Source organism: Oncorhynchus tshawytscha, linkage group LG09 (assembly GCF_018296145.1).
Source record: "Oncorhynchus tshawytscha isolate Ot180627B linkage group LG09, Otsh_v2.0, whole genome shotgun sequence".
NCBI classification, from domain to species: Eukaryota; Metazoa; Chordata; class Actinopteri; order Salmoniformes; family Salmonidae; genus Oncorhynchus; species Oncorhynchus tshawytscha.
The window spans coordinates 32,389,788-32,402,675 of NC_056437.1; the positions used below are offsets into that span (position 1 = coordinate 32,389,788).

At 44.8% G+C, this 12,888-nt stretch overlaps 1 protein-coding gene across 1 annotated transcript; it reads right to left on the reverse strand.

The window, feature by feature from the left end:
• Positions 1-1,119: 1,119 nt before the first annotated feature.
• On the reverse strand, positions 1,120-2,031 carry LOC112259121 (class A basic helix-loop-helix protein 9-like). Its single transcript, XM_024433876.1, has 2 exons — positions 1,576-2,031; positions 1,120-1,521 (listed from the first exon to the last, which is right to left on the reverse strand). The coding sequence occupies exons 1-2, from the start codon at positions 2,029-2,031 to the stop codon at positions 1,120-1,122; spliced, it is 858 nt and encodes a 285-aa protein (XP_024289644.1).
• Positions 2,032-12,888: the final 10,857 nt, after the last annotated feature.

Sequence of the window (12,888 nt, forward strand, 5' to 3'; positions counted from 1 at the left end):
GAACATAGGTATCACTCGTAGACATACGCACATGAAGATATACAGTACATACGCACATGCACACACCAAATAATTCATTCCTTAATGATTCCACACTGGGAACAGAAGAGGTGATGTTGCACCACTGGCTATTGGTCCATTATTGCCTTTTATTTTGCGTGTAAAAAGAACCTTGACTTCTCTTTTCTTAGAAATATGACAAGAATGGGCAAGCAAACCCATTCCTCAGCTAGGATAGGGACCCTTGTCAACTGAGACCCTGGGAAGATAGAGGCTAAATAGTACAGACCTCTAGGCAAAAATGAACACATGCCGACACACACACACACACACACACACACACACACACACACACACACACACACACACACACACACACACACATGCAAGCTTTCATGTAAACTGCACAGACTCGTGAGTCATATTTTTTTTAAGGTTTTATTATTACGTTTTTAAAAATTAGAATACAAACTGTAGCATTCACATACATTAATACAATAATGCAATATAAAAACTAAAATAAGTTTGTTCGTTGGGTTTGTAAAGAGGATTGCTGCAATACATTCAGACTCTCAACACTTTGGACAAGTGAGGTGTGTGTTTTGAGCAATTGAAAGTTTTACTCTATAAGAATAACATGAATTGGCTTGAATGTTCATGTTTAAAACATCCAGAAATGTAAATTGCCATTCTATTCAGGATATGACAATCATATTTACATTGTTAGACAACACATCCAGTATCCCTGCACATTGTAAATATGGTACTGGAACTGACCGACCCTGTATATAGTGTGCTTACTTACTTTCTCATGTTATTCTTATTTTATTTCTCTTGTGCTTTTGTTCTACCTTATGTTATTTTTAGTTTTACATTGTTATTGATTACTGCATTGTTGGGTTTAGAAAGGCATTTCACTTTGACATTAAAACTTGAAACTAATTCAGTGTCTTTAGAGAGTTGTACTGTAATACTGAATCCATTGCAACAGTGAGAGCACACGAAGCTCACTTTTTCATATTTTTCCCTGTGATCATTAGGACAGTTGGCTGGTCTATTCTCTAGACTCCAGGGGCCACTGTGGTGGATACCTAGGCTATAACTTCTCTGGTCCTAGTGTCAGAGTAGGGGCAGGCTGTGCTGGGGGCCTGCTGTCTCCTGGATGTGGCTCACCTGCCAGGGGAGGCCCAGGGCTGGAGACGACTCCATAAAGGCATCAATGTAGCCCTGGGCGCAGGAGGCCCACCCCCTAGTCTGGTACCCCAGCCCTTCGCCCACCTGGGTGTACCTAATAGGGCTTGGTGGCTGCTCCAAGGGGTTCCCTGTCCCACAGTGTCCGCGTGAGGGGTACAACTGGCCCTTGGCAGGATAGCAGGGGTAGTGTGGCGAGGGGGGGCATGAGGAGCCCAAGCTGTCAATGTAGAGGTGTGTCTCTGTTGGCAGCCTGTGAGGGTGGGTTCCCTGCTGAGGCTGGATCTGATGGGGGAGTGATGTGTGGTTACAGGAGACGTAGTTCTGGGACTCCAGGCGATGAGCAACTGTCACCCTGGGCGGGTCCAGCCGTGACGTCCCCACCGTTCCCACCGCCAATGACCTCCCAGCTGGCCTGTGGCACTCCCGGTGGGAGCAAGGCTTACTGGGGGGGTTGGAGCTGAGGAAGACAGAGAGGGCTGAGATGCGGTTGATGGCCCTCTGCAGGGTGGAAATCTTGGAGAGTCGCTTGCCGCTGAGGTCGTGGTTGAGTGCCACACGCAGAGCGTTGAAGGCCTGGTTGTAGTCCAGGATGCGTTTGCGTTCACGTACGTTGGCGGCCACACGGCGGGCCTTGGAGCGGACCGGGCGGCTACGCTTCTTGGACTGGCCCCCCTCAGTGTCATCGCTGGGAGGGCTGCTGGCCGAGCCCTCGCTGTCCTGCAAGGGGCCCACGGGGCTGTCGTCGCTCACCTCATCATTCTCTCCCTGACCTAGCATGCTCAGCTCCAGCTCCTCCTCTGAAAATTCCTCTAACCTTGCCAGACTGCTGCAGCTCATCACCACTGGCTGTTGTTGTAGTTGTTCTGTAGCCGCTGTCTACTTAGTTGTTTCTCTGTAGCCGCTGTCTGTACCTTTGTGTAGTTCTTCTTGTGTAGAGGAGGCTGTGAGGTAGATTAGATGCCTTGTACCTGGTGTGTTCCTATAGCTGACGTCGCTATGCCAGGACCTCCTCTGCTGTAGATCCGTGGCTTGTTCCACGGGGCTACCGGTTGGGTTGGTTTTGGGTGTTGTGACCCGCGACGTCTTTCGCGGAGCTGCCGGCTGGGTTGGTGTTGGGTGCTGTGTCCCGCGGTGTCTTTCACGGGGCAGTCAGTTGGGACGTTGTTGGGTATTGTGTCCCGACAGCCCTGGTCTCTGACTCCTCTGGCGCCCTGTGATTACCTCTGCCTCTGCGGGATGGCCCTGCCTGAATTTTAAAGCCAGCCCTTCTCCTCCAGTCACATGGTACAGTCACCTATGAGGAATGGTGCGCTCTCTCTCTCTACCTGGTTTATGGGCGCCCTCAAGGCAAATGGGCTGTCACCTCCTCCTCCTCCACAGACACTCCCTCTCACCCCTTAGAGGATCTCTAAGTGTTTCAACACTTCCACAGCCTTTTTGGCATGACAATTGACTTTTTCTTGACTTCTGCCTATTCATTATTTTTGGATCATACCGTATCTATGCCATTGATGGATCACTTCGGCTCTGAGTGGGTGCTCCAATGTATGAAGCTTGCTTCAATGTAAATCCACAATTCATGTATTTCCTCTCAAATACCTATTATTTTGCAGCCTACTAGTCACGTTGCTTCTACTGGTGCTATTTATTCTGGTGCTAATTGTTCTGATATTTATCTCAATTGGAGAGTCCCATGAATATCAGTCACTGGACGTCCGTGACAAACTGTGTTTATCAGATAGCAGCCTAATCTGCGTTGTGCTAGTTTCCCCTCGTCTTACCAATGTGGGAGAAGGAGGGAGGGAAGGAGGAAAGAGGAATTCTCTTATCTACTTTGGGCTAGAATTGTCCATACAATTAGCTCTCCAAAGTGGCAATCCCCCCTCTCTCTCCTTCTCTCTATCTGCTCTATGTTTAAGAGACATGTAATTTAGGGGGGCTCCTGTGGAACCCTATCCTCATAAATCAGGCTTGGGCAGCACCTGAGGACAGGAACACAGCACGGCCTGGACATCAAAGCAAAGGAAAATTAGGGCAGACTGGGCTGACTGGGCTGGGTTGGGGCCATCGACTCGACTTCTCTATGGTAATAATTTTGTTTGTTTGTTATTTTAGTATCTAGACAGGCCTAGTCCAAACTGGTTGGATGGAAGTTTCAGATTGTGTTTTGTGTCAAGCTGGAGTTGGTCATGTGTCAAATCAGGTACAGATACAGATGACGATATTCTGAAGAATTTAGATTATCTGCATCAGATGTCAATTGAACAGATTGAAAAGAGCAAATTGTAAAAGTGCTTAATTCACTCCATCAGAGAAAACAACAGGGGGCCATACTCACAAACTTTTGCTTATACCTGAGGTTCAGACCTGTGGTCTAAAATGGCTAGCTGCTAGCTTTTCTCATAGGTCAACCTGGCACAATAAGCTACTATTATCTGAGTATGACCAGCTGAGCACATAATTATGGCCCCCAGTAGTTTAAACCGTGTGGGGTGAATGTTTTAGAGTTGGGGAAAGCCCTGCATATACAGGATTGACCTTTGTGTTGGTTGCTTTGGTGGACACAGTGAAAGGTGATTGGCCTGACCTTTTAAGGCTTCAAAGGCTCCTGGCCAAATGTGTGTGTTGGGTAACTTAAGGATAGGCCCTCACACGGAGAACTGGAGGTCGGTGATAAACATTGCTTTCTTCCTGCCCTCTTCGTTTTGAGGTATATGTCGCAGCTGAGAGATGTCAACCATTAGCACAATTACAAAGTCCTTTCCAATCACAACTTTCCAATCACAACTGTGGATCAGAGGTGCATGGTAACATACTTGTTTGGTAAAAAGGACTTTATAAGGCTTGGTGCAGCGGTCTAAGGCACTGCATCGCAGTGGTAGAGGTGTCACTACAGACCTGGGTTCGATCCCAGGCTGTGTCACAGTTGGCCACAACCGGGAGACCAATGATGCAGTGCACAATTGGCCCAGCGTCGTCCAGGTTAGAGGAGTGTTTGGCCGGCAGGGATCTCCTTGTCCCATCGTGCACTAGAGACTCCTGTGGCGGGCCGGGTGCCAGCTGTGTGGTGTTTCCTCTGACACATTGGTGCAACTGGCTTTCGGGTTAAGCGAGCAGTGTGTCAAAAAGCAGTGCAGCTTGGCGAGGTCATGTTTTGGAGGACAGGTGGCTCTCGACCTTCGCCTCTCCGGAGTCCTGTACTGGAGTTGCAGCGATATGGCTAGACTGTAACTACCAATTTGATATCACAAAAATATATATGAAAAGGGCTTTTTTAAATGAATTTGATTGATTAAAAATACATTTGTTTGATTCTTGTGTATCTTTGTCATTAAAATGTGCGTAATTGTCCCACTGAAAAATACAACAATCCAAGAATTAGGTTTTCAGAAGACTGATGCAGGTTTTCTTTGCTCTAACTATTTACCTGGGCTTTACTCATTTCATATTTATTTTGATCCTGACGAACTCCACAATCCATGAGCAAAGCCCAGGTTAAAAGTTAAAGGAAAACCTGCCATTATCTTCTGAAAATCTAACCCTGAGACAGAGTTTTATTTTTCAGTGAGAAAATGACACAACATTTAATTTATTTCAATAAAGCCCTTCTTACATCAGCAGTTGTCACAGAGTTCTATACAAATACCCAGCCTAAAACTCCAAAGAGCAGGGCCATGCAGATGCAGAAGCACAGTGGCTAGGAAAAAATCCCTAGAGAGGAGCCAGGCTCCAAGGGGTGACCAGTCATCTTCTGGCTGTGCCGGGTGGAGATTATAAGAGTACATGGCCAATCATCAAATCAAATCGAATCAAATGTATTTATATAGCCCTTCAAACATCAGCTGATATCTCAAAGTGCTGTACAGAAACCCAGCCTAAAACCCCAAACAGCAAGCAATGCAGGTGTAGAAGCACGGTGGCTAGGAAAAACTCCCTAGAAAGGCCAAAACCTAGGAAGAAACCTAGAGAGGGACCAGGCTGTGTGGGGTGGCCAGTCCTCTTCTGGCTGTGCCGGGTGGAGATTATAACAGAACATGGCCAAGATGTTCAAATGTTCATAAATGACCAGCATGGTCGTATAATAATAAGGCAGAACAGTTGAAACTGGAGCAGCAGCACGGTCAGGTGGACTGGGGACAGCAAGGAGTCATCATGTCAGGTAGTCCTGGGGCATGGTCCTAGGGCTCAGGTCCTCCGAGAGAGAGAGAGAGAGAGAGAGAGAGAGAGAGAGAGAGAGAGAGAGAGAGAGAGAGAGAGAGAAAGAGAGAATTAGAGAACGCACACTTAGATTCACACAGGACACCGAATAGGACAGGAGAGGTACTCCAGATATAAAAAACTGACCCCAGGCCCCCGACACATTAACTACTGCAGCATAAATACTGGAGGCTGAGACAGGAGGGGTCAGGAGACACTGTGGCCCCATCCGAGGACACCCCCAGACAGGGCCAAACAGGAAGAATAAGGTCAAATCGTTCTTCAAGACATTGTCACGCCCTGACTGCAGATTGCTTTGTATGTTTCTATTTTTTGTTTGGTCAGGGTGTGATGTGGGTGGGCATTCTATGTTTGTATGTCTAGGTTGTGTATTTCTATGTTTTGGCCGGGTATGGTTCTCAATCAGGGACAGCTGTCTTTCGTTGTCTCTGATTGAGAACCATACTTAGGTAGCCTGTTTTCCCACTGTTAGTTGTGGGTAGTTATTTTCTGTTTAGTGTTTGTTGCACCTGTCAGAACTGTTTCGGCTATTATTTTTGTTATTTTGTATTCAGTCAGAATAAATAATATGAACACGTACCACGCTGCACCTTGGTCTTCACCTTCTTCTAAGGAAAGTCGTTACAGACATTCAAACGTTCATAGATGACCAACAGGTTCAAATAATAACCACAGTGGTTATAGAGGGTGTAACAGTTCAACACCTCAGGAGTAAATGCCAGTTGGCTTTTGATCATTCTCACCTCCCTTCCTCACAGAAGAGTTCTACTTTGCTTTCTTCAGCATGACTTGATCTGTTTTCCTGTTTACTGTTCATGCGCAGGGTTATCAGTTCTCGTCTTTTGTGTTGGGTAACTTTACCATGAGGTTCAGGTAAGAGTTAAGTTCACCACTTCACCTGCTTCAGGTATGAATTAGCATCACCGCTTTTCTTCCTTCGTCTCTTAAGGGTCTTCACCATTATCTGACGAAGTTCACGTTCCATATGATTCACCTGTTCAGCAGGTGGGTTCGAGGTCTCCGCCTACATAGACACTTTGCTCCCCATCCCGAGAACAAGTGGTACCAGACACAACTTCCCTTGTAACCCACTTCTCTGAGCTAAGGTTCAAGATCAATCAGAAAAATAACTGTTTGGTGCCAATAGAATACCTAGGCATAAGGCTAGATTCTCTCTCTTATAAGGTAACACTCTCAGAAGACCGCATCGCGTCGTTCCGACAGTGCCTCTCCCTGTAAACAGGGGGCGCTCTGTCACGTTCAAGACTATACAACAAGCCTTGCTGCTAGGCAGTGATCTGCTGACCGAAGTGAACTTATAGATTTTCCCTCTGGGCCTGGCCCGTGAGAGGTTAAATCTGGATGCGACAGGCCTGCCTCTCAGAGTCATTGATACTATACAGAGTGCTAGGGCCCCTTCTACAGGATCACTGTATGGAAATAAGTGGTGGGTTTTTGAGAAGCGATGTGACCAAAAACAAATCATTCCTTACCAATGCTCTGTATTCAAGGTTTTATGCTTCCTGAAGGACTTTTTGAACAGAGGGAAGGCTTTCTCCACTGTTAAGGTGCTATCTTGGCCTGTAAATGTGCTATCTTGGCCTGCTGCTATCTTGGCCTGTAATATAGGCTCCAACACGAGCACGATGGGAAAACTCCACTTTTATGTATGTTTCATGAAGGGGGCACATCGCTTATCTCCAGTTCTCAAGCCTTAATTCCCATCATGGGATTTGTCTATTGTGCGTGAGGCTATTTCACAGCAGACTTTTGAGCTGCTGGAAGGTTTGGAGATATAATATCTCTCCTTTAAGGCCACTTTACTGGTCACCCTTACATTCATAAAGTGAGCTACATGCACTGTTCGGGCCTACAGTTTGCCTGGGGCTTTTCCAAGGATACCTTGTTGCCCAACCCCACCTTTATGCCTAAGGTTAGCGGCAATTAGAATTGTCTTGACTTGGACCTTGTGGCTTTCTACCCACCGCCTTTCCCTTCTATTGAAGAGGAGGGGCTACACCGTTTGTGTCCAGTACGCTTTGCGCATATACTTGGATAGGAGGAGAGCTTTGCGCAAGAGCGACCTACATTTATGTGTCCTAGGCACCTCCATTCAAGGGCAGGCCCCTTTCTGAAACCTATTATATTGGCCTATAATAGCAAGGGGTTACAGCCTCTGGAGGGCCTAAGTGCTCACTCCACCAGAGCTATGGCTACCTCTTGGGCACTGTTCAAGGACATCTCCTTACAGGAGATTTGCGATGCGGCTTGTGGCCTTCATTGGTGTATACTGTCCTCAGTGTCGCATACTGTCCTCAGTGTAGCAGGGTTGATATGTGAGACTGCCTGGCTTCAGAGAGAATGTGCAATAAATGAGCTGGCCATATCCCACTGTGAGATAATTGAAAGAGAACTTAAAGCTGCAATTTGTAACTTTGTGGGCGACCGGACCAAATTCACATAGAAATGTGAGTTTTGTACACTAGCTTTAAACAGCTGAATATACAATATTTTTGGTTATGGAAAATATATTTCACAGCGGTTTAGATGGAACAATGATTCTCTACACTATTCTTTCTTGTTTTGTCACACAAACTGAAATTAGGCGAACTATTACAATTTTAGCAACCAGGAAATGGCAGAGAGATTTCTGCATAGTGCATCTTTAAGGTTACTATACTTCAAATTTTAAAAAATCGTAACCCCTGGTTCTCTGATATTGTGAGTGAGACATCTCACCACATTCCCTTACTTACAAGAGGGTGAGGAAGTTTGGCATGCTCGAGGATGATCAGAGATGCCTCCCGAATGGTGCAGTGGTCTAAGGCACTGCATCGCAGTGCTAGCTGTGTCACTATAGATTCTGGGTTTGAGTCCAGGCTCTGTCGCAGCCGGCTGTGACTGGGAGACCCATGGGGCGGTGCACATTTGGCCCAGCGTCATCTGGGTTAGGGGAGGGTTTGGCCGGCAGGGATGTTCTTGTCTCATCACGCACTAGAGACTCCTGTGGTGGGCCAGGCGCAGTGCATACTGACACGGTTGCCAGGTGTATGGTGTTTCCTCCGGCACATTGGTGCGGCTGGGTTAAATGGGCATTGTGTCAAGAAGCAGTGCGGCTTGGTTGGGTTGTGTTTCGGAGGATGCACGGCTCTCGATCTTCTCTCCAGAGTCCATACGGGAGTTGCAGCGATGAGATAAAACTGTAACTACCAATTGGATACCACGAAATTGTGGAGAAAAAGGGGTAAAAAAAAGAGAATGATCAGAGGGCAGGCGAGTGGCTCTTTAGTTTGAGGGGAGGGGCTCCCTCATTCGCCACATGACCTGTCTGTCTCCGACAGATGTGTATGATCGGTTATTCGAGCTACTTAGGAGATTCTAGTGAATCTCACTGTGAGATGTCTCACTGATAATATCAGAGAACCAGGGTTACGCAAGTAACCTTAAGATATATGTTGCCCTAAGAGTTGTGCAAAGTTGGTAGAATCTTATTTAAAATTATTCACAGGTGTAAAGGCTGCCAACTGTGTTTCCACCAAGTAATAACTCTGGGGTGTGAAGACATACGCAATCAATAAAACTTCATGTTAAAATGTTTATTCGTTTGGAAAATGTTTGATCATTTTTCTTTCACTTCGAAAATATTGAGTAGGTTGTGTAGATTGGAAGGAAACACATCCAATGTAATCCCTTTTTAGATACAATTTGAAGGCAACAAAAAGTGAAGACCGTGCAAGGGGTGTGTAAACTTCACTAAAGACTGTAGAAAGCTGAATGCAGACTTTGGCAAGCAATATTCACTTCACCTTACTTTGATTTAAGCTGCCAATAGTTCCCAGCCTACAGTATGTGTCCTGCTCTCCCTGTGCTTGGCTAATTCTATAGACCACTGCTGATCCAATTGTCTGTTTAAGGCAACCATATTGTCCACACAGCAACACCACACACCTACAATTACCCTGGTGATACACCACAATACTCCTTTACATACATTTGTAATTGAAAGTGTTTGAAGTGTCCAACTGCCTACTTGCAACATGGAGTCATAACTCATGCAGCTCGAAGTAGTGAGCAGCAAGCTAGGCCTCTCTTCACAAGTTGTATGTGATTTATGTCTTTAAGAGCACATCAGATTTGCTGCTGCGGTTGTAGAGAGAGCATGGAGAGACTTGAGCCTCTGACTCTCCCTGTCCATTCAATTTGACAGGTAATTATTGGCTGCTGGGAGTAAATCACAGGCCTTTAATGTGTAAGGGAGACCGGGTCTAAATGTAACACCTTTTGCTTATGTATGATGTACTGTAGTCATGTATTTTGATAAAACAAAACCATTTTTTTTACAAACAACATACATTTCTCAGTTGCTATTACACACTGCAACTACGTTTCTAGGACATACATGTGGCGGATATAAAAATGTATGATTTGAAACAGATTTTTTATGAAAATACACAAAATGTACTAAATCTATTTTCATTTGATCTTTCAGGCATGCCATATTGACCAAAATGGAGTAACTAAAATGAATGTTTTATATTAGCATTCAAAAGTATGAACTTTCCTTTTTTCTTTTTTTGTTTGACCTGGGATGAATACTTGATGTAAAGAAGTGACATCAAGTGTCTAAATACCATATAAAATACCATACAATTCTAGGTACACTGCATTAAAACCAACCCCCGTACAACTAACCCCCATTACTAATCTGAGACTTGTAAGAAATACAACAATAACTGTTGTCATTAACTATACCAATCAAAAGACCTCTTCTTGCTTATCAAAATGATATAAGATTAGATACAGTTGTGGCCAAACTGTTGCTTTCTTCTTAAATACATTGAAATTGGAAAAATGTTGGTCTCCACACCTTGTTATTGGATTTTCAACAATGCAAAACCAATTTTATTTTCGTAAGTAGTTTGAGTAGAATGAGTAGAAGTAGAATGACTTACAGTGGGGAGAACAAGTATTTGATACACTGCTGATCTTGCAGGCTTTTCCTACTTAGAAAGCATGTAGAGGTCTGTAATTTTTATCATAGGTACACTTCAACTGTGAGAGACGGAATCTAAAACAAAAATCCCCAAAATCACATTGTATGCTTTTTAAGTAATTATTTTGCATTTTATTGAATGACATAAGTATTTGATACATCAGAAAAGCAGAACTTAATATTTGGTACAGAAACCTTTGTTTGCAATTACAGAGATCATATGTTTCCTGTAGTTCTTGACCAGGTTAGCAAACACTGCAGCAGGGATTTTGGCCCACTCCTCCATGCAGACCTCCAGATCCTTCAGGTTTCGGGGTTGTCGCTGGGCAATACCGACTTTCAGCTCCCTCCAAAGATTTTCTATTGGGTTCAGGTCTGGAGACTGGCTAGGCCACTCCAGGACCTTGAGATGCTTCTTACGGAGCAACTCCTTAGTTTCCCAGCCATGACCCATCTTCAATGCTCTTACTGAGGGAAGGAGGTTGTTGGCCACGATCTCGCGATACATGGTCCCATCCATCCTCCCCTCAATACGGTGCAGTCGTCCTGTCCCCTTTGCAGAAAAGCATCCCCAAAGAATGATGTTTCCACCTCCATGCTTCACGGTTGGGATGGTGTTCTTGGGGTTGTACTCATCCTTCTTCTTCCACCAAACACGGCGAGTGGAGTTTAGACCAAAAAGCTCTATTTTTGTCTCATCAGACTACATGACCTTCTCCCATTCCTCCTCTGGATAATCCAGATGGTCATTGGCAAACTTCAGATGGGCCTGGACATACGCTGGCTTGAGCAGGGGGACATTGCGTGCGCTGCAGGATTTTAATCCATGACGACGTAGTGTGTTACTAATGGTTTTCTTTGAGACTGTGGTCACAGCTCACTTCAGGTCATTGACCAGGACCTGCCGTGTAATTCTGGGCTGATCCCTCACCTTCCTCATGATCATTGAAGCCCCACGAGGTGAGATCTTGCATGGAGCCCCAGACCGAGGGTGATTGACCGTCATCTTGAACTTCTTCCATTTTCTAATAATTGTGCCAACAGTTGTTGCCTTCTCACCAAGCTGCTTGCCTATTGTCATGTAGACCATCCCAGCCTTGTGCAGGTCTACAATTTTAGCCCTGATGTCCTTACACAGCTCTCTGGTCTTGGCCATTGTGGAGAGGTTGGAGTCTGTTTGATTGAGTGTGTGGACAGGTGTCTTTTTTACAGGTAACGAGTTCAAACAGGTGCAGTTAATGAGTGGAGAACATGAGGGCTTCTTAAAGAAAAACAAACATGTCTGTGAGAGACGGAATTCTTACTGGTTGGTAGGTGATCAAATACTTATGTCATGCAATAAAATGCAAATTAATTACTTAAAAATCATACAATGTGATTCCGTCTCTCACAGTTGAAGTGTACCTATGATAAAAATTACAGACCTCTACATGCTTTGTAAATAGGAAAACCTGCAAAATCGGGAGTGTATCAAATACTTGTTCTCCCCACTGTAATTGCTCAAGAGTAAAAATATGCTTAACAAGTCATAAGTTGTAATAAGTTGCATGGACTCTGTGTACAACAATAGTGTTTACCATGATTTTTGAATGACTGTCTCATCTCTGTACCCCCCACATACAATTATCTGTAAGGTCCCTCAGTCGAGCAGTGAATTTCAAACACGGATTCAACCACAAAGACCAGGGAGGTTTTCCAATGCATACACCCAGTCACTACAAAGATACAGGTGTCCTTCCTAGCTCAATTGCCAGAGAGGAAGGAAACCGCTCAGGGATTTCACCATGAGGCCGATTAGAGCCTTACCCAGAAAGACTCACAGCTATAATCGCTGCCCTAAGTGATTATAATGTATTGACTCAGGGGTGTGAATATCTACTGTATGTAAATAAGATATTTCTGTATTTAATTTTCAGTAAATTTGCTTAAAAAAAAGGAATAATAATATTTTCACTTCATCATTATGGGTTATTGTGTGTAGATGGGTGAGAAAAATAATAAATTAATACATTTTGAATTCAGGCTGTAACTGTCACGCCCTGACCTTAGAGATCCTTTTAATTCTCTATTTTGGTTAGGTCAGGGTGTGACTAGGGTGGGCAATCTAGTTTTCCTATTTCTTTGTTTGGCCTGGTATGGTTCCCAATCAGAGGCAGCTGTCTATGTTGTCTCTGATTGGGGATCATACTTAGGCAGCCTTTTTCCCACCTTAGTTTGTGGGATCTTGATTTTGTATAGTTGCTGTGTAGCTTGCAGAACTTTATGCTTGTGTTGTATTTTGTTGTTTTTTCGGTGTTCATTTCAATAAAAGTAAGATGGGCGCCTACCAAGCGAAGGAGGATCAACGACGACTCCAGGGTTCGTAACCACGACGCAAGCACGAGAGGCAGCCCCTCCCATTCGCACACGGGGTGGTTGGCAGAGCCAGGTTTCAGACCAGAGCCAACTCCCCGCACTCGCTTTAAAGAGTGTGTGACCGTTCA